This window comes from Camelus bactrianus, chromosome 3 (assembly GCF_048773025.1).
Source record: "Camelus bactrianus isolate YW-2024 breed Bactrian camel chromosome 3, ASM4877302v1, whole genome shotgun sequence".
In the NCBI taxonomy this organism is placed as follows: domain Eukaryota; kingdom Metazoa; phylum Chordata; class Mammalia; order Artiodactyla; family Camelidae; genus Camelus; species Camelus bactrianus.
In genome coordinates this window covers 39,962,488-39,985,360 of record NC_133541.1, presented here as the reverse complement: position 1 = coordinate 39,985,360, position 22,873 = coordinate 39,962,488, and the positions used below count along the sequence as shown (strand labels likewise).

Here is a 22,873-nt window from a genome sequence, read left to right as displayed (position 1 = left end):
GTAATAATCTATGGCAAGTTACCTAAGAGGATACCTATTTGTGTATATAACCTGTATCTTTAAATTTTACACCTAGGAGCTTGAAGATATTTAAAGGGCATCTGGTATATTTATATGGATATCTTGATAAAGGGCTCTTTTATTTAAAAAAAAAAAGAAAGGTTAAATGCTTTACTCTGAGAGTTGTCTGTCTTTCAGCTTTCCATATTTGAGGAGGTAGGCTTATCATCAGTCTTACAGATCAACCCTGGCGCCGGCACCACGTGGCAGTAGGTATCAGAATCATCTCAGAAGGTAAAACCTCACCTCTTGGCAAATGCCTGTTTATAGCTTAAATCAACTTGAGTGGCAGAGGTACAAATGAACAGGAAAAGGGGGCCAAACCAACTGTAAAAACTTCTACCATTATACCCACTCACTGTACGATGTACAAAAAAATGCAAATTACATAATTCTCTCCTGGTATAACCAATTTTTTGGTTACTTCATCTCTTATATCACCTTGAACCTGCTACCCACACACATTTTTCCCTCTGTTTTTCACTTGCTAGTCTCCTAAATTTACCCCAACCGTTTAAGGAATCTCTGATCTCCTGCAGAGGGTGGGGAGAGGCAGAAAGCTAGCCACATGGTCTCAAAACTTATTAAAGAGCCTTCTGCTTAGGGGAAAATCCTGTTTAAAATCAGTATTTTATTTCATTTGTTTCCTTTTATTTGACTGTGTGGATAAACATAACTTGCAGAACTGAAATCACAAAGTGAAGATTAAATAGACCCTTTTCAAATTTTATCTGGGGCCTTATGAAGGGATAAAACCTAAGGTTTCTCTATATTTGGTGGTTTACCTTCTTTTTAAAAATGCCCGGGGCAGGCTGCTTCCTGGGACTTAAAAAAAGGCTAGATTCACTTTGCCTATTTTGTGGATTAGAAATGTCAGAGAAGGACTCAGAGACATGTTCCATCACATCAACCATAGAAGAGCCAGACTTTCTGTTGAGTGTTCTTTCTACCACGACAAACAGATATTTGGATTTTCTTCCTTCTGAAGACTCTTAGGGGCATCAAATGACAAGGCCTAATTCAATCTCCATACCTCAAAGAGGCATCCCTCCACAGCCTTTGAAACAGAATGTTCTGTGTCAAAGAATCTGGAAACAGAGGCTTACGGATCCCATGGGGCAGAATAAGGAAGAAAATGTTACCCTTCACATTTACATGTTCAGCGGCCTAGACTGAAGAACAGTCAGTTCAAAGTCACTTACCCAAATCTGAAGCTTGATTCTCTTTTCATTTTTGAATACAGTTTTCACTTTGAAATCGATCCCAACGGTGCTGACGAATGCAGATGTAAAGGAGTCATCGGCGTAACGGAAGAGGAAAGATGTTTTCCCCACACTGCTATTGCCAATGATGAGCAGTTTGAACATGTAGTCAAAGTTCTGATCAGAGGAGTCCTTCTGGCCATACCTGGCATCCTGGGCGGAGGCCATCTGTGGTGAAAAACAAAAGAGGTGTGGATCAGTCTCCCATTTGATACGAAGCTAGCGGCATGCTCATTATTGGCCTTGCCAGAAACAGATGTCAGACCGCTCAGGAGACACGTTGAGAGAGCTCCCCAGTCCTCCTCTGATGCTGGTATCCATGGCAATAATTCCCCGCTGGAAGACAGAAGAGCAAATCTTACAGCTCTTTCCAGCTGTGTTGGTGTTTGTCACTGCTCAGCATTCAGAACGAATCAAAGACACCAAGGGAGACAGACATGAAAAGCAAAGATATGAGGAGCTAGCCGCGGCGTGTGCACTCTGAAACTTTGTAATTCCAGTGATGGGAACATCAAAGTGGCTGCACAGCAGGGTGTTTCTCCCTGAATTATCTGAATTATTAGAGTCTCTTATTTTCTGGGGAAGGGCACCCAAAGCATAGCTCTAGTCCATCTATTAACACCACATTAAATCCACATTCTAACACATGTGACAGTCTTTCAAATTGAAAATAATGGTGATGACAAATACATATGGTTCAAACAAGGTGCCAGGAACTGTTAACTTAACCCTCACCACAACCCTATGAGGTGGGTACCTTTATCATTTCCATATCAAAGGAGAAAATTGAGGCTCCCAGGTACTAAGAAATTTGCTCAATTTCACACACTTGGTAAGTAGCAGAGGCAGGATTCAAATCTGGCGGTGTCGTGCCAGGGCTCATTCCTTAATGTACCCACCCCCTCAACCCATTTCCCAGTGAGGACCAGGGTGATAAATACAAGTGCTCTAAAGACAGTGTGGGAAATATTCATTGTGAGATCCATCAATGCAGAACCCTACCTGGGTTCAAACCTCGGCTCTACCACTTGCTGCCTGTATGACCTTGGGTTCATTATTTTAAACTGGTGGACCTTGGTTTCCTCTCCTCCATAAAATGGAAAAAAGTCATTATCTAACTCAGAACACTTGTGAAAATAATAGATGATATATCTGTACAGGATTATGTAAAGCACCTAGCATAGAAAAGAGAATAATCCTTATTATTAAATATGAATGCTCTAGGGGATTTTTTCTCATATTTTTGGTGATCATTTTAACATCTATCAAAAACACTGCTGCATTACTCTAAGTACCATTTGGCTCCATATTGAAAAGAGGCAGTTAGAATGATGACTCCCACTGATTAGTGCATTTACTCTATCACTTCTTCTTTTTCTTTTTTATAACGGAGGCACTGGGGACTGAACCCAGGACCTCGTGCATGTTAAGCATGTGCTCTACCACTAGTTACCCCTACTCCTCCCATCACCCTTTCTGATGCTATGAATTCTTCAACAATTGCTGTGCTGTCCAGTACAGTAGCCAACTAGTCACATATGCCTGTTTATACTTAAATTTAATAAAAATTTGAAATTCAGTTCCTCAGTCAAACTAGCCACGTTTCAAGTACACAACACCCACATGGGGCCAGTGGCTACTGCACTGGACCACACTGGTTCAGGGCACTGTCATAAATGCAGGAAGTTCTACTGCTCAGCGCTAGGCTAGATGGTCTTTTTTCACTTCCCATAAAATCTGATTAATAATTACATCTTTCTCTTGGGGATGTGGCAAAGAGAAAAGCCCCAGAAGACAGTGGGATGCTAGAAACAGTCTACAGTATTCAGTCTCATCTAAGACAACATTGGTTGCTCAAGTCAGGTATGTGTGTGAGTGTGTGTGTGTGTGTGTGTGTGTGTGTGTGTAAGACAACTGAGGGAAAAGGAAAAACGGAGATAGTGCGATAACATATTCCCTTTCTACAAATGCTTACTGCCAGCAGGAGAACACAATTATATGAACAAGAATAAAGACAAAAAGAAAACTTGCATATATTATGAAATTTAGAAGCAATACAAATTCTGATTGCATTTCATACTTGCTCAGTAAATATAAGCCTCAGCATTTCTCTTTTTAAGCCCACGTAACCACATTGCTGTCTTCACTTAATACAACTCGGAATGATGGTTTGCCAGTGGGCAAAACTCAGCCAATAAAACAGGCAGATACATCATTTTCCTTTCTGACCCAGGAGTCCACACATTAAGGTGAACTTCCCCCAACACAAGCAGCCCACCAAGGACAAAAAGAGGATGATGATTCTTGACTCTCAGTTTGAACAATGATGTCTTGCTCTGATGACTCCTGACGCCCCTTAGAGCCAGGTCACTGTTTTCGTTTGTTACTCCTGCAGACATAAGCATATATGAACACCTCCCCCTTATGGAGGTGCTAAGTTCAACCAGGCCTGCAAATGGCCTTTGTGAAGATGATCTTTTTACCATCTTTTGTATGAACCAGCCCAGATAGTAGGGTCTGGATTATGTATGTTCTGTTAAACCACAGTCAGAAAACAGACTATAAATTTCCTAGAGTTGCTCGTTTTCTCAGCCTGATGGCCTCCCATGACCCTGAGGTGGGATTCCAACTGAGGCCTGTGGATTTCTAGGCTGCCCTGAAAGAAAATGTGATAAAGACAGCTGCTATCAACCCTAAGTCTTATTTCAGAATTAGACTGATTCTGAAACCTGCAGAAATATAGACATTGTCACTAAAATAGACTTTTTAAATGGAATTGCAGAGATGTAGGTAGAGGAAACCATACTGGGTTTTTGTCCAGCATGAGAAATAGAAGATGTTCTATTTTAAGGATGGATTATACCAGCTGCATTGGCAGCAACGGTGGTGGAAGCCCAGAGGGTGTGTAGGATGAGGGAGGATGAGGCAGGTGGCTGTATGTGGCCAGGTTCTCCAAAGGATTCATTAGAACAGTTTACTAACTTGCTGTCCTTAAAGATGGTGTGTGTGGTTGTTTTTGCTTTTATTTTTACTATTTCCTGATTTATACCTCCAATAAGATTCACAGAGAGCCCCAAAGATGTGCATTAAGAATGTGTACACATATCATTAAACTTTGGAATAATGAAATAAATCCTGGCTCACAGAATGGAGAAGCTGACTGCCCTAATCTCACTGAAAACAGAAGTGAAGCAATCTGACAGCATATGAATGTCAAAGGGTCATAGAGATAGTCACAGTGTAAATTTAATAACACTTCTAAATTCTAAGTCATGTGACCATTTCCAAAATTTTCATGGGAAAATATAAAAACAGAAGTAAGCATGAAGGCACTTCTCAGAGAACAAATTGGATTTTGTAAGATATATAAAAGATCTCTCTTTAAATTACATTAATCTTGATTTAATTAAAAAAGAAACGGAGGGTTGGAAAGACCCTTCAGTGTAGCCCAGCTTCCCACTTATCCCACGTGTCCCCTTGCCAGCACCTCAGAATCAGGGTGGTATTCTTGCCTGGCCCTTCACCTGAGTGAGAGAGCTAGGCTGTGAAGCACCTAATTCATGGCTGAACAACTGCAGTTGTTATATTTCTTCCCTAGATCTGAGTTAAAATCTACCTCCCTGTGGCTTCTGCCATGGTGACGTAGATTCTGCCTTATGAATTGAGAGTTGATTCCTCTCCATCTGAAAGAACTTCCTGTGTCTGAAGGAACCAATCACAGCACCATAAGCTTTCTCTCCTCCTGCTTGGGTGATCTCAACTACTTTAACCCCTCTCTGCACCCCTGACCCATCCAAAAACCCCTACACACCTTCTAGACTGAAACGGACATCTCTCCAGATGCCCAAGTCCCATGTGTGGCTCCCACAATTGGTCACAATACTCCAGATTTTTATCTGGCCAACACAGAGTAAAATGAGACTCTTATCACACTCAGCGCAACAAGAAAGTCTCCTCAAATGCTCAGCACATTTTTCACATTTGCTGTTATAAACATAGGTCTCCCCTCTCCCGATCCTATGCTTGGGCAATTTATTTTTTTAATGGAAGTGTCGGCCTTCATATGTACCTTACTACATTTCCTTTTGTTTGTTGTGATTTACAATTCCGGACTGTTCTGATCATTTTGTCCTTCCATCAAAAATAACAGTTATCCCTTCCAGATTTGTGTCACTCCTAAATTTGATCAGTATGCATTTTACATACTCATTTGAGATACTGATCAAAATGCTAAGCATTTGTAGACAGATAACAGAGAACTTTTTCCACTGCTGAATATATAAATCTACATATGAAACCTCTACAATATGTCATTAAGGAATTCGACAAGTTTGAAGCAAATCCTTAACCCTGGGAGTTGGTGCTTTGTGAAGACATGATGTTGTCCCTCTAGGGGTGCCCTGGTTAGTAGGTGAACAGATCATAGATTTAATTGATGTGTCATTTTTAATTTCAATTCTAGTTTCCCCAGAAGTCTTACTGACCAGGGGCCAAGTTGATTACCTTTGACTAACACATGCAACCACAGCCTACTTCAGAATTTTTGATGTTAGTTTTTCAAAATAAATGGGAAAAGCAAATTATTTTCAGGAATTCCCTTAGGCACTTGAGAATCTGCACTATACTGAGCCATTCTGTGGATCTGATGAGAAAAACAAAGTCATTTTAAATGTACTGTGTTCCCTCTACTACTAGATAACTATTGCCCGAGGGACAGTGGGAAGAAGAACGAGGGTAAATTATCCAGAAAACAAAATGCAATTCTTTGAAATTGGAAGGGTAAAAGTAAGGATGGGGCATACATATGGGAAGTGTGGAAATACATAAAGTAGTTTCAAATCTCAATTGTTGATACCTAGGGGAAAAGAAAAGAAAATGGTAATAAGAATTATTCCTGAGAGCTCCAAAGTAAAGACTAAATTTTAATGACAAGAAAGACAATATTAAAACATAGGAATTCCAAACACCTGTCATCTGGCCCCCAGTGGTTTCTCCTGGTGAAGGTTTCATCTGTGCAGTTCACCTGCCTCCCCTTTTTGTCTCTCAGAATGGACTGGCATTGTGATGCTCTTTGTGGGCTCCAGCTAGCAATTACTCTGCATGTCTGCTACCATTTGTTCTGGCAAGAGCCAGCCAAGAAGCAATAAATACCACTTGTGTCACTGTGGACACATCACCATTGAGCTGAAAGGATGCTGTCCAGGGAAGTGGAAGCAGTCAGGGCACTAGAAAACTTAAACCTGGCTTCTGGAGGAAAGACCTGGGAAAGTAGGGCAGCATTTGGAAATCATCTTTGTCTCTCTCTCTCTCTTTTTTTTTTTTTTCATGTTAGCAGGGAAAGAATTACTATTTCATGGGACTCGCCAGAGAATGTGTGTGATGGTATGCCAAATTACGGTAATACTTCCAAGATGCTAGTTGCTCTAGGTTTTAAGGTTTTCCTCCAGCTCAGTTTCACAGAACTCCTTGCAGTCTGCCGCTGGACCCCACTGTACGCACAGCTTCTTCAGTGCATGTGGATAATGCTCAGACGATGCACAGGGAGACTGTAAAATAACTGCACCAACAGCTCTTGCCGGCGCTGTCCCCTGTGCTTTTACATACATCACCGCGCTGCATCCTTTCCTTGTCCCCAGAAATCAGTATCTAACTATTAGCCCCACCCCAGGTTAGAGGAACAGAATGCTCTGAGTGCATTTCCAAATGGCTGTCTCCCCCTCCCCACCCCTACTTTCCCATCCCCCATCCTCCTCCCCTGACCAGAAGCATGAGGGGATTCTTCTCTAACCTTCACTGCGAGAACTTGATCAGCTCCTGAAGGTAAAATTCATAAAACTCTGAGACCCCCCCCCACTCTAAAACTGGACCGCCTGGAGTTTTTAGCTCTTAGACTTGTCCACACTGAGCCTCCAGCGATTCATCAGTTTCAGTCTAGATTTTCTTCATCAATTACATTTAGCTTTTCCTACCCTAGTACTGATCTCCCTAGTACTGATCTCCCTGGAGCTTTCTATGCCAGTAAAGTGTGATTCTCTGTATCCACCTGCCTGTCTCTCCAATTTAGGGGGCAGTAGTCTTCCCCATGGCCTCGATTCTCTGATGAATCTAAAAAGAGTTGTTAATTTTCAGTCTGCTCAGCTTTTTTCTTGTGTGAGGATGGGAGTGACCACTTCCAAGCTCCCTCCATACTGCACAGGAAACACAAAGCCATTATCCCCATTTTAAAGATGAAATTAAGATATCTGAGAGGAAGCTAAAGTTAGAGGGGTCCTTAATTTTCAACAGTTTATCCTGACTTCCCTCAGTCTGGGTACTGACTATACCCTTGTGACCTGGACCAAATGGATTCTTCAAGAATGACAGACACGAAGGCCCAGCTAATTCATTCTTGCCTTCACCAAACTAGCAAGCCTCAGCCTTCAATCACAGAGAATAGTGGACGAGGAAAGTGTCCTTCTTCTCTTTGCTTCTAGGAAAAAATCCATTCCTTTGTTGAAGAGAGGCATGACCTAAATTTGATATATTTTAAAATTCATTATAATCATTTTTGCATCTCCTTTGAAATCTACAGATGTTTGTTACCAGTGTCAAGAAGAAGGAAATAAAGTTTATTAAATGATGTAAAAATGGTTCCTATTAGTATCAAACCAGTGTTCTCAGCCCACACTATAGTTCACTCCTGGTGTGGTTACAGAGGGTTCCCAGCAAGGGAGGGCCTATACAGGGCTGTGGGGAAGGGGCCACCCAGACCACAGAGAGACGAGTGTGAGCAAGGTCTGCCATGAAGCAGACCACAGAGCTCGCCAAACTCCAGGGATGTGATCCTGACAGCTGCAGTGAAGCAGAGCCCTGCCCAACAGCTCTGCACATCCTTGTGGATGCTGACACCAGAGGGTCGCGAGTGCCATCCTGGGGTGGTGGTGAGCACCGAGCTGCTGGTAATCCAGGTTTTACAACCACAGCATGAAAAGAGGTAGGGAAACACCCTCCACTTCTTTTCTACCAGCTCTGAAATTATGTGCAGCAGACATATCTGTGCAAAAGAGCATTTCACATTCTTGGTGTGATGCGAATACAGGTAAAGAGCACATGATCTGTGGCCAGGCAGGCTGAGAAGGAATCCTAAGTCTACCAGTTGTGTAAACTTGGGCAAGGTTTTTGTTTTGTTTTTAACTAGTCTAAGCCTCAACTTTCTCATCTAGAAAATAGGAACAATAGTGAGGTCATGAAAGTAAAATCGCCGGCACGCGTTAAGCCCTTGAATAAAGCATCCATCAGCACCTTTGCTATCCCTCTCGCCGCACTGCAGTGATGCACAAGCCACCCACTTTCCTCCCCACTCCCGCAGGCGCGACTCTCTGAAACAGAAGTGATTGATCTTACAGGACACGCTCCCTCTCATTCCCTCACTTTAAAGGGCAAGGGGTTTTGATACCCAATACTTCCACTCTGCAGTTTCACAATTACCAAAATAAGCACTTTATATTTACTCTCTCATTTCAAAAATTATGATACGGAGCAAAGAGCATTCATCAAAACACCTCTCGGGACAGAACCTGAGACCCTGAGAGACTGGTGTGCAGACAGAAGTCTTTTGTGATCCGGAGAGGCTGTGGGGAGGGGAATGTGGCCAACAGTCATATACCCTGTGATGTGACCTGTCCTATGACACTGCCTGCCACCCAGTTTAGTAAACTCATGAAAGCTTTGGGTGTGACTGGACTTTCGTGCAAATTGGGAGAGGGCTAATAAGGGGACAAAATCCAAGTAATAAATGGCTTTAAAAAAAAAATCACAAGAAAGGGAGTTCCAGGAACTAACTCACAGTAACTATGGGGAAATTGTCCTCTTATGGGGCCTTGGAGTTGGTTTTAGGTGAAGTTTAACCTAATTCCTAATATGGAATTTGGTAAATCATCCAAGTCCACGGTATCATCATAGACAACAATACCATATTATAAACTTCAACGTCTCTAAGAGACTAGATCTTAACTGCTCCCACCATGTAAAAGAAATGATAATTATGTGAAGTGACAGAGATGTTAGCTAACATAAAATGACGGTGGTGACCATATTATAATATAAAAATGTATCAAATCAAAATGCTGTACACTTTAGACTTACACAAAGTAATATGTCAATTCTATCTTAATAGAAATAAAAAAAAATTTTAAGTCCACAATCAATCAATTGTATCTTGCATACATGATGGTTATTCCATCATTTGTCAAAACCTCTCTAAAATAATGGCCAAAGGTATTCACAAAAGTAAAATTCCATGCAAAGAGAAGTAAGGTCAACAAAAGCTTGGGATTTGGAAGAGCAAGACTAGAGAGAAAGAAACCCTAGGCCTGCTAGCGAAGTTCCCCAAGAGCCACACCCTGCAGAGTCTGGAATGGCCTTAGGACTGGAGACAACATGTGTCTTGATCGTAGGGTGTGGCTCTCCTGATCTGCCGGGACTGAGGGGTTTCGTGGTACCCAGCAGAACTTTCAGTGTTAAGACCAGCAAGCTGCGATGGCTGGTCATACCAGGTGTGTCAAGGGCATATAAACAGGAAGACTGGTTGAAAATCCAAGGCCCTGCATCTCTCCTTGACCTTGCAGAGCCAAGCAGCCATCTTTCCCACATACAATTTCTTTAGAACAAAATGAAGTTTAAAAATAAAAAAGTCATCAAACATTCTGGACATTCATACATCCTATGTGCAGATGCCAATTTATAAAAATGAAAGGGCCTCCCTCTTAGCAAGATGTAAAGACTCCTTTAAAACTTTCCTCCTGGATATGGATAAAATATATATGCACTTTCTCATCATTTCTTGGTAACAAGAAATACCAGACATTGTGTTCTCAAATACCTGCTCTCTAGAGTAGGATATATTTCTATTCAAGAACACAAAATTAAATCTTCACTAGATTCAAGACTTCTAAACCTGGGACATGCAAAATTAAAATATTTAAGGTGGGACCAGGTATCTAATTTTTTAAATCACCCCATGTGATTCTTTTAGTCAGTCAGATTTGGACTGACCAGTGCCCACATGGAAGCGAGGGCAGGTGTCCACTGTCATGTCCTCAGTGATGTATGTAAGAGGAGAGTGAGGAACCCGACAGGTAGGTCCAGATCCATGGGATGTAGAAACAGGATCCTAGCATTCTCCCCATAATGTTGACTCTGCAGAGAGGGTCTCTACCCTAGAATGCCCAGCCTGCCCCAACAAGCTGAATTCTGAGAAATGTGTTAATTATCTCTGCCCTGGTAGGAGCCAGAACATTCTGAGGGCCAGTGATACAACTGACTGTGAGCTCCCTGCCAGGCTCTGCGGAGGCACAGCCTCATAGGAGGTAGTAATCCTGTTCTTAGAGCACATGCAGCTCTGCTCTGCTCAGCTCTGTGGAACGTAGCCTTGACTTTCCTCATCAGTCATTTTTACAGGTAACAACAGTAAGACTTTACTTCCCTCCACTGCATAAGAAAGTACCCGTCAGCGACAGGAGGCCAGTGTCCAAACTGAAACCACAAAATGAAGAAAATCTCTTGCAAGAATACCTCTTCTTGAGAAGAAAGAATGCCCAGTGGTATAAGGGGAAACCTCTCTTAAAAACACATACTAAAATACTCTAACAATCCCCACTGGGGGACAAAAAAACTAAATTTTAATTTTAATATGTGTTTCCCGTCAAAATTTCATGATTAAACATTTTAAAATAGTTTAATGTTAGTTTTAAACATTTAAGTCCTTGAAAAATGCCTCCAGGGATTTGCTATGGATTACTTCTAAATCTCAACATTTCTCTTCCCTTATTCCATTCATCCAGGTAGGTCAGATATAGGAGCAAACACCACGTGGTCCACGCATTTATGAGACAAAGGGGCAACCTGGACCATTCTGGAGGAACCTGGTGGGTTAGCAGTCTACTTAGTTGTGTAGTATCCAGACTGTGCAATTGAAATGATCTACAGTGCCACTTTTCTAGTTATAATCATCCCTGCTTTTCATTCAAAAGCTACTGCTACTATTATTTATACAAAGAACAAGCTAGCCCAAGCACACTTACAAAACAGCGTTCACATGCACAGGTGTGCTGGGTTTCCATTGTCCCTTTTCATCAGTCCTACTACTCAGACAGGTGTTCAGTGAATCAAACATTCAAAAGAAAAACCATCTTTTATTACAAACACCACAGATGTGTGTCACGTGGGTGTTATGGCTTGCTAAGTGATACTTAACATGTGCTTTCCTAAAGCTCTTTAAGGCTCCTAAAGCTATGGTCGTTTTAGCAGAAATTGTTCTTCCATGTTGACAAGCAAGATTCTTTAGTTGATGAGACTCAGACATGCATCTGAGTCACTCTGGAAAACTAACAAATAATTCAACTGAAAGCAGGTAGACTAATGATGAGAGGCTCAGTGCTTCACCTCTTAAAGTTACATTATGATTTGGGTTCCCAGACCATGAAAAGCTGAGTGTGCAGGAGTAAAATGACTATGGTTCCAGGGTTTTCTCAGTTAGGAGCCCGAGTAGGCACAAAATGAAACTCTTTTAGGCTTGTATGAGCTAAATTCCTAATGCTAGATCCAATCCAATCAGCTTACAGAAAAGTTTATCAGGGACCCACAGAACTTGTCTTTTTACCAGTCATTAGGCAACTGAAGGCCCAGAACATTCACCCTGATGGCTTCACTGTTTAGTGGACAGAAGAATATTTCATGACCTCAACAAAAGGGACATAACTTTTCAAACCAATCTGAAACATGTTGCCGCTGGAAAAGGCATTTTGTTTCCGCAGAGTTGAAGCTGTTAAGGAATATATTAATTGGCAAAATAAAGCAGTTGTTTAAATAATTTTATTTTTACAATTTTGAACCTTGTCCAAAGTTTTGAAAGTGTCATGAAGCCCACAATTTTATTTGAAAAACACAAAGAAAAAATATAGCATCACAAAAACAATGATCACAGAAACATTAAATGATAGAAATTGTAATGGGAACATAAATATTTACCCCAGAAACCTATAAGGAATAATCAAAGTACTAATATGATTATTTACATTTCAACATCAGCTTTTCTATAAGAAGTCACTGTGCTTTCTTGGTTCTGCACAATTCTGTAAATGAATCCTATTATAGACTCTTCTAGTACTCAAATATCTCATCTCAAGAGAGTGTATTTATCTTTCTCTCAGCAACATAACATGCTTCTAGGGTAAAGAAAGCCAACATTGAGCCTAAAAGCAAAAGTACAATATCTGAAATGAATAATTCCTCAATAGGTTTAAAAAAGGCTGCAGATGGCAGAAGAGAGGGTCAATGAACTTGAAGATAAATCAACAGAAATTATACAACTGACAAAAAGGAAGAAAAAAAGAAAGAAAAAGGAATAGAGCCACAGTGATTTGTGGAACAATATCTGAAATCTAACATATGTGTAATTGGAGTCTCAGAAGAAAAAAGAATGGAATGGGATTGAAAAATAGTTAAAGACATAATGGCTAAATAGTCTTCAAATTTGGTGAAAAGCATAAATTTACATATCAGAAGCTAATTCAAAGCCCTACGTTGACTAAATATGGAGAAAATTACCTCTGGGCACATCATAGTCAACTGTTCAAATTCAAAGTTAAACATTAAATCTTGGAAACAGAGGAAAGGTGATGTATTATATACAGGTTACAGTAATACGAAGAACAGATATTCACATTATCTGCTGGAGGGCAGGAGACACTGAAACAACCTAAAGTACTGAAAGAAAAAAAAAGATCAACCAAAAATTTTACATGCAGCAAAATTATTCAAAAATAAAGGCAAAATAAAAATTTTATTCTACATTTATTCTAAGGATTATAATATATACATCAATGTTTAAAACTAAAATAAAACTGTATTGGGGTTTATAACAAATGCAGATGTAATATATGTGACAACAATTTCACAAAGAACGAGGTAAATAAAATTATATTATTGGAAAGTAATACAATACTAAGTAGATTATATAGCAAGCTGAAGAGGCATATTATAACCCTTAGAATAAACACTAAAAAATGCAAAAATGTATAGTTGAATAGCCAATAGAAGAATTAAAATAAAATATTTAAAAGTATTTAAGCAAAAGAAGGCAGGAAAGAAGAAACAGAGGAACAACAACAATAACAAAAAAAAAAACAGGTTAATAAAACAAATAGCAACAAGGTAGCTTTCAATCCAACCATATTGATAACTGCAACATACAAAAATGGATAAAAATTCCAATTAAAAGGCAGAGATTTTCCAGACTGGATGATATGCAAGACCCAGCTATATTCTGACCACAAGATTCACACTTTAAACATAAAGACACACATAAGCTGAAAATGAAAATATGAATATATACTTATTTTATATATGTGCATGAGAACACTATTAAGAAAGCAAGAGTATCTGGATTAACATAGACTACACTCAGAAATTTGTGGGAGTCAACTAAAGTAGTACTTAGAGATTTATCATTGTAAATGTTATATTTATATTTTAAAAAGAAATATTTAAACTCAGTGATTAAATTTCTCTTAGAAGCTTGATAAACAAAAAGCTTCTACTAACTACAAGGAACACAGTTGCTTTTAAAAGCCCAAGTCAGTAAAATATAAAATATACAACAGAAAAGTTAACAAAGGCAAAAGTTGGTTATTTGAGGACATTGATAATATTGATAAATATCTAGTAAGACTGGTGAGAGAGGGAGGATTCATATTATCAGTAATAGGAATGAAAAAGAGGATATCTTTACAGATCTTAGAGAAATGTAAAGAAAAATACTTTAAACAATTTTATGGCAATAAATTTGAAAAATCAGGTGAAAAACATAATTTACCAAAACTGACCCAAGATGAAATAGAAAATTTTATATAGATACAATTAATTTTCTATTGCTGTCATAATGGATGTTTAAAACAATACCCAATCATTATTCACTGAGCCAGAAGTCTGGACACAGTATGACTCAACTTGGTCTTCTGCTCACACTGCTTAGGACTTACAAGGCCAAAATCAATGTGTCAGCTGGGCTGGATTCCTACCTGGAGGTTCTAGAGAAGATTCTACTTCAAAGCTCTTTCAAGTTGTTGGTAGAATTTAGTTGCTTGTGGTTATAGGACTGAAGTCTCTATTTCCTTGACATGTAGCCTTCTTCATCTTTATGCCAACAATCCTCATGCTTCAAATTTTTTATTTCCCTTTCTGTCAGTCTCTTTGACTCCAGCAAGGGAAAATTCTCTGCTTTTAATGGCTCATGGTGATTAACTGGGCCCACCTGAGAGTCCAGATTAATCTTATTTTAAAGTCCATAACATCAGTTACATCTGCAAAGGCCCTTTTTCTATGCAATATAATTTATTCATATGTTCCAGGGATTAAGCCACAGACATCTCTGCAGGTGGTAGGGGGAAGCTATTCTGCTTAACACAATATATTAAAGGGAGATGGATAGGTGATAAATAGATAAACAGATAGATGGAAAGATACATAGACAGATGGATAGAATAGATGGATGATAGAGATATTTGTATATCAAAAAAGTTGAATTTGTTTTAAAATAATTTCCACAAAGAAACTCCAGGTTCCAATGGCTTCACTGATAAACTCTTCTCAAACACTTTAAGGACCAAAATATATTGATCTTATACACCGAAATCATTCAGAAAACAGAAGGGAAATGAACACTTCTCACTTGTTTTATAAAGTTGCATAATTCCAATATGATAATCCCATAAAGACATTAAAAAATCATATACCAATATTCATTATGAATTTAAATGCAAAAGTCTTCAACAAAATATAATCAAACTGAATCTAGCAACGCATATAAGGCAATACATCATGAGCAACTGGGATTTATCTAAGGGATGTCAGATTAACTTAAAGAATCAACCAGTATAATACAACAGAATAAGGAAATAAACCATGTGATCACCCCAGTAACTGCAGAAAAGGTATCTGATACAAGTCAGCACCCATTTATGTTAAAAACAAATACTCTCAGCAAACTAAGAATCAGAAGAAATTTCCTCTATAGGATGAGGGTATCTATACCAAAAACAACAACAACAACAACAAAACAATTACAGCTAACCTCATAACTAATGGTGAAAGATGGAAGGCTTTCCCCCCAAGATTGAGAATAAGATAAGAATGTCTGCCATCACTTCTACTCAACATTGTACTAGCTGTCCTAGCCTGCAGAATAAGACACAGGAAAGAAAAAAAAAAAGAGGTCATTGGAAAGAAAGATGTAAACTGCCTCTATTAGCAGATGATACAAATATTTATGTAAAAATCCTTAAGGAATCTAAAAAAAGAAAAAGAATAAGAAATAAGAAATAAATGTAGTAAGGTCTCTGGACACAGTTAAGACACACAGGTCGTTAAGTATAGAGTCCAGATATAGATCCCACCTGTAATGATAACCTAGATTTCATCAAAATAAAAATTCTCATCAAAAGACACTATTACGATACGAGAATTCAAGGCACAGACTGGCAGAAAATATTTTTAGTATATTTAAAGAACCAGTTTCAAAACTACATAAAGATCTCCTGCAGTAAATGATAAAAAGACAACCTCCCCCCTCCCCAATAATGGACAAAAAGCTAAAGAGACAATAAAAGGAAGATAAACAAATGGCCAGTAAACAGATTAAAACATGCTAAACAGCACGATCATCAGAAAAATGCAAATTCAATCATGAGATACCATAAACACCCATTAAAGGGGTAGGAATTTAAAAGGCCACTAACACCATACACTGTTGAAGATGTGAAGCCACTACAATGTTCATTCATGGCTGGTGAGAATGTGAAATGGTACTACCATTTTGGCTAAAGATTTGACTATATCTTATAAAGTTAAACATACACTTAGCTTTTCCCAAGCAATTCTACTTCTAGGTATTTACCCAAGAGAAACGAAAACATACTATTATGAAAAGACCAATATGATAATGTTTATAGCCTTCGTTATAGTGGACCCAAATGAAAAAACTTCAAAGTCCATCAACAGGAGGATGGATTTCAAATTGTAGTAGATTGGCACCACAGTAGCATATGCATCAATAAAACAAAGTGAATTACTGATATATGCAACATGAATGAATCCTGTACACATTAAACTGAGCAAAATAAGCCAGACTCAATAGTACATACTGTATGTTCTGCAATATGTTCATATTGTAAGTTACACAGAACTATATGGAGTTCTAGAATAAACAGGACTAATTTATAATTAAAAAGTCAAGACTTTACTGTGTTGGTAGATTAACTGGAAAAAGAAAGGAATGAAGGAATTTTGGAGGCTGATTGGAAATGTTCTATATCTTTACAGTGGTATGTGTTACACAGCTGTATCTACTTAACAAAATTCGTCCAATTGTTCACTTAAGATTTATACATTTCAATGTATAGAAATAGCTCCAAAACTGTAAATAAACAAATGAAAATGCTAAAAATAAATCTATATAATTCCAAGTAAATCTAAAAGATGTAATCTTCACAGATCATAGTACATAAGTTAATAAACTATGACCTATTAAGAGGGTTCCTCCAGAACCCCTGGGCACGATCAATAAGTGAAAAATGGGGGAAATGATTGGACAACCTTTAACCTACACAGCATTTTTTTTCAGGTGTCACAACTGTTTATGCTTAGTAAACTGAGTGTCCTTGGTATAAGAATAATCTCAGGAAAATCTAATCCTTAGCATAAAAATATATTTCCTTCTTGGAATATGATGGTCAGGAAAGGAGTCTACAGTTCCAATATAAGCTCAGAATGGCAGAGGAAAATTGTGGTTATGTCCAGTAATAAATCCACAACTTCTTGGACTGAAAAAGTGAAAATGGAAAATCATTTCTACACTGCAGAAATTTATTTTTTACTATAATTACCCTCCCTATCCTCCATTTTCCTTTACAGAAAAGTGGATACTTCGAAAATTTGCTCAAATGGAGTAAGAAAGTTGTTCTTTTTTCTCCAATGTCAATGGAAATTTTCTGTTTCTTTAAGTGATGAGGACTAAACTTCCATTTCTTATAAAGATAAAGGGATCATCATGGAGGCTGGATGTGGTTAGAAATTCAACAATAAAAGGCAAGAATGCCATGGACCCTCCATCGCCAAATGAAAGAATGATATTTAGACTTTGACTCTTTGTAAGTTGTTTTTGTTATACAGCATAGCTGTATTTAGTATGTATCGTGGTTTTCACCTCAACTTCATTTTCAGCCTACACCTATATTCTTTCTTCAGTCTCCTCATTTTTAGCCAAATAACTTTTTTTTTGGCACTCTGCTCTGTGCTTTGGGTAGTTGTTTTTCTTTGAAGACCCTTCCTAGTTAGAAGGTTCTGCATTTATGAGATGACCCTAGAAAGCTTGTGGATGACAAAACTGAAGTTGAAGCATTTAAAAAGACAATGAATTCCACTTTGGTCCTACAAGAGAGTAAGTAAATCTGCAAGAAATTCAAATCCAGTAGGCAGAAAGCAAGCCATTTTTAAAATATTCGCCCTTCTCAAACATGTGGTTTGGCTTACATAAGATATTTTTATAAACAGAAGAGTCAATTTTTTTCTTCTGAACTAAATGAATGAATCAAATTATATCAATAGTGCCCCTATTCTTTACATCACCATTTTGTGTCTTCTAGAGGAACCAAAAATAATAAAGGAAAGAACACAGGCTTTCTAGAAATCTGGAAAATTTTGAATTTACCGTGTTGGGAAAGTTATTTAATCTCAATAAGGTCTGGTCATCTGCCTGTATTTAGGGTAATGATGATCTCTAGGACTGTTTTATATTTAATACACACACTGAGATCTGAACGCAAGACACAGTGCTTGGCACAGACAAAGCACTAGATAAACTGGAATTTGCTCAATCTGACTCCTGAATCAAATGGCAATTTGTTCATGAGAGTCCTGCCCTGAAGTCATGAGCATTGCTAATCCCCATTTCATTTGGCCCTCAGTATTTATGGATGCACTGAATGAGAAAACACAAAATGACCATCTCGGGCATTAAAATTCTAGCCCATGACTTGCAACACTCACCAAATGCTATTCTGGTTATTTAATTGCAAAGGAAATATAGACAGCAAAGACTATTACTGTTTTTACTTTAATAGCCACTATAAAACAACAATTATTATCCCTCATTTTATATCAACTCAGAGAGAAATACTCTTGAGAAAATTTGCACATATCAAAGACAACTATCTTGAACAGAACACCAAGCTACTTATATAGGCACATGAAATACTTTTTAAAGGACATTAAATAACTTTTAAAGGCATCTTTGATTTAAGAAAAAATAAGTAAATTAGGAAATCAAGAATTAAAGAGTTCATTTTGTTTCATATGAATCAATGAACTATTTTTAAATGGGGAAAAGAATCTTTTAGGATAATGAAACTACAGAATGAGGTTTTGCTTGTGACTCATTTCCAGAAACCTAAGTAAAAACTTAGAAGCATATATTTAAAATGATGATGTGGTTCAGTCTTTAAATCGGGGAAGGGGGGGAGAAACAACTATTTGTTTGCATTTTCATATATTAAAGTCATCTGAAATGTGATTATGATTCAGAAGCATGGGTGCTGAGACATTACTGGCCACTTAAAAATATATATAAAGTATGTTTATAGTTTGCATTCTTCCTGTTATTATGTATGTTTGAAAAACAGTAATTGAGAAAGGGTCACCTTAACAACAAATACTTGTTAAATTAAATCAATAAATGTGCTTTAACAAAACATACTACAGAAAACAGTCTTTGAGTTTTTTATATGTACATATTTTTTCACGATAGCATTTGGGCATTTTAATTTTTAAACTTCAAAAATCAAGTTCAGTGAATAAAATACATCATAAACTCCATCTACAAGCAAATTAGTTTTGTTACCTATTTTTATATTAATTATGCATTAAACTTCTGACTAAAATACGGAATTACAATGCTTACAACAGCAAAGTTAGTAAGAAATATTTAAAATATTTCTTAAGGCAGGAATTTCATACAGTTTTGTAACATTTTAATGACCTTTCTGAACATCCTAAGCAATTATCGTAAGAAAATAAAAATCAAGATGCAGTGTGGTTGATTTTTTAGTAAATTATTTTGACATAAAGACTTCAGTGCATATAAGGGGTTGACATTAAATGCTAACAATCTACTTTTAAAGTCTACTGTCAATGTTTACTTATAATCAAATATGATGAATTTAGCCAGTTGGCTTCTGGCAGTACCTCCAGTAATGGGAAATTATCATAAGCCAATATATCTTAATTGCAACAGCCTGTACCTTTATTGTCTATCCAGATTCTTTTCACATCAAGTCTATAATGAAAAACTAAGTCACAAATAGAGGTATATCAGAAGATACACAATGGGGCCACTGTTCTCTGGTACAAATTAAATTTTCAATAACTGATATAGTAATTTGAGGGCTTCCATTATATAATCCTTCAACAAACAATTAAATTCGACAGATTTTTTTTCACTGAACAGTCCAGTCAGTATATATCTTAACATACACAGCCCATACTATAAGCGAGAAGTAAACTGAAGCATAGGTTTAAAGCCCAATTTTTGAGGAAAAATAGTTTGAAACATTTAAGCACGAATTAAAGTCAAACATTTATATTGTTGGATTGGGCAGCACAGGTGGATTCTCAAGAGAGACAACACCTTCCAAATGGTGTGTTCCACTCTCCTCTCAATCTCATTCATAAAGTGCCTTTCTGTTATGCAATGGGAGCACTCTGCTTGGTAATGAACACAAGCTGATTTTTAGCGTTAACTGGTTGTACACACAAACAAGAAAGCATCACTCATCCTTACTTAAAAACAAACCTTAAGCAAGATGCTTAAGCAGAGGCACCGTTGCACCAGAGTCAAAGGAAGCAAACATAATAATGTGACTGAAATAGGGAACAGGGAACGTACAACAAATGGGCACATCACCCAGGAAAGCTCAGAGAGTCTCCGAAACGCAGGAGTAAACCAGTTGTGTGGTTTACAGCAATAAAGGGCTTGCATCTTACTGGGATGAGTCAAGCCCCAACGTGTTTGCTATTTTCTGCTGATGCTAATAGGACGCTAATTGAAGAAAGGGAACTTTGCGGACCCTAACATTGGCTTCTCCTCTCTTAACGCGCACTTAGCCAATTGGTATGCTCTCTGTTCGGACTCCAGTAGAGAGCTCGCAACCCCCAACCCGGCCTTAAGTTCGTGCGTTTAAACCGCGATCACAAACCAAGGAAGCCTGGAGGGGCAATCAATGTCAGTACAAGACTGCCTGTTCCTCTGACTTTTGTTTGCTCAGGTTTACGTTTTAGACACTCATCTTCCTTGAAAATCCTGGGAAGATAATGTACATTCCTATCCCTTATCAAAACAGCCCCAATCATAGTCCTGAGGAGCGCAGAAGACCCCAGTTCTGTGCCCAGGACCAAGTCAGCCGCATCCCCGCGGGTGGCCGCCTAGACCTGCCTTTAGGTTGGGCACAATTTGTGCATGGAGCGAGGGAGAAAGCACTCTCTCATTTCCTCCCGAGGCCACACTTTTTGTATAGACCCACCTGCATGGGAGCTTCGTGTCTCATTGTTCGCAAAGTGTCCTTTCTCCCTGGCTAAGACAGCGCTGGCCCGGGCGCCGGGTCAAGCGTGCACAGCCCGCGCTTCACGCTCCACACTGCACTCCCGGGGTTCGCTAACCGGCTCCAACATCAGGACCGGAGCTATCCCTTCCTGGCGCCGCACACGCGCACTGGCTGGGAGCCCCAGGCGCTTCTGGGAGTTGTAGTCTGGTCCAGCTGAGCTTTCCCGTAAACCGGTGAGCCATAAACTACAGTTCCCGGCAAGCCAGCACGAAACAGGCTGCTCCTCCAGCTTGCCTCCGCCACGGAGCCTCCCTTCTCCAGCCTTGGACTCGCTTCTGGTTGTGACGGCTGTCTCCTAGACTATTTCCTCACAAGGTGCAGGCGAAAGCGACCCCAGCTCATTTCAGCTGGAGATTTTTCTTTGCTACCTATCGCCTTCTGAAGCTAGACTGTGGTTTTTCTGGTTAGGAAATGTACTACCTTGTGCTAATTCCCAAAACGAACGAAACCTGCGCTGCGTTCTGGGACTCTCCGCCCTACACCTCTCCATCCCGAATCAGGAAAGTTTATACAATTACATAGGCAAAGTAGGGTAGTTTTGCAATCTCATTCAACAAACGCGGGGGAGAACGACGACAAATGGCACACACATAAAGACGGTGGTTTACTCGCACAATTGCACTGAGAAGGCGCTCCTACGCGCGAAAACACACACACACACACACACACACACACACCCCAAAGTCGGTCAAAGCGAGATTTCGCGCAAAGCATGCAGAGGAACTCCCTTCTGCTTACCTTTCCGTACAGCTCCATTGCAACTCGAGGTTCCAAAAGTCTCAGTTATCCCTCCTGCTACAAATGAGGTTAGGGTCTTACGCAGGAAGCGGAGCTCAACGCACAACACAATGGAAGGGGTGGGGGTGGCGGCTGGCGGAGGAAGAAACGAGGGACGTGGAGAGCACAGCTGATTTAGATAGATGGTTTCTTTCCTCTGGAGGGAACGCGTGGAGTCTTCAAGTAGCAGCTGCAGAGAAAGAGCTGAGTCTCTTAGGAAGTGCCTGGGGCGCGAGCGCGCTGGGCAGCCCCTCCCCAGGCCCTCCCCCAGGCACCTTCCACCGACATTAGTGCGCACACACAGCCGCTGCGCTGCGGGTTGGAGAGCTGATAGGGTACTTGGTTATTTACCCAAAGCAAGTCACATGAAATGAACACATTCATCACCAGAGCCCAGAAGCACAATCACAGAATAATATAGGAGACCTCTATTAAGTTACCCGGTCCTTTAACACAGAGTCATTCCTTACATTACAATCGTACTCCTCTCAGACTAGCTCAAAAATGTTTTTGAAATCTCGAAACTGTACTTTTATTACACTTATCTTCTCCCCTTAGTTGACTAATATGTGTGACTATCCATGTTCTCTGTACCGATAAAAACACCCTTCTCCCCTTATGAATAAACGTTAATCAATCCAGTAATGATCCCTGCCTCTCACATGTGGTCAAAATGATTATTGGAGGCAGAATGGAAAAGGAATGAACTTGATACTGACAGAGACATGGAAGTAATCATTTAAATCAGCTTGAAATTTCATTGTATTAGACAAAGCAGTAGAACGAAGGTTCTTAAATGTGCTTGAAAATCTATTGAGGGTGTTAAAATTCATATTGTCAGGCATATGTAGAAATTCTGATTCACTAGATGTGATGAGGTGTCTGGGAATTAGCATTTAAACAAACACTCCAGCAATTCTGATGCAAGTGGTCCTTTTCCATAATTTGAGAAACCCTGCCTTAAAATTTTTTATATGTAATATTAAGAGGAAGCTCTAATTCAAAAAGACACATGCACCCCAATGTTCATAGCAGCACTATTTACAATAGCCAAGATATGGAAACAACCTAAATGTCCATCCA

At 39.1% G+C, this 22,873-nt stretch overlaps 1 protein-coding gene across 2 annotated transcripts in view; it reads right to left on the bottom strand.

Annotated features, from left to right (window-relative positions):
• The window catches only part of RAB3C (RAB3C, member RAS oncogene family), a 255,698-nt gene extending 233,618 nt beyond the window's left edge, over nt 1-22,080 (bottom strand). The window contains exons 1-2 of one of the 2 annotated variants that reach the window (XM_045525090.2): nt 21,752-22,080; nt 1,263-1,490 (exon numbers count right to left, since the gene is read on the bottom strand). In XM_045525090.2, the coding sequence (XP_045381046.1) occupies nt 1,263-1,490; nt 21,752-21,769 (246 nt within the window). In that variant the 5' untranslated portion in view covers nt 21,770-22,080. Of the gene's footprint in view, nt 1-1,262; nt 1,491-20,932; nt 21,112-21,751 lie in introns of those variants that run through there. The other variant, XM_045525089.2, reaches the window with a different exon arrangement.
• Between the last annotated feature and the right edge of the window lie 793 nt (nt 22,081-22,873).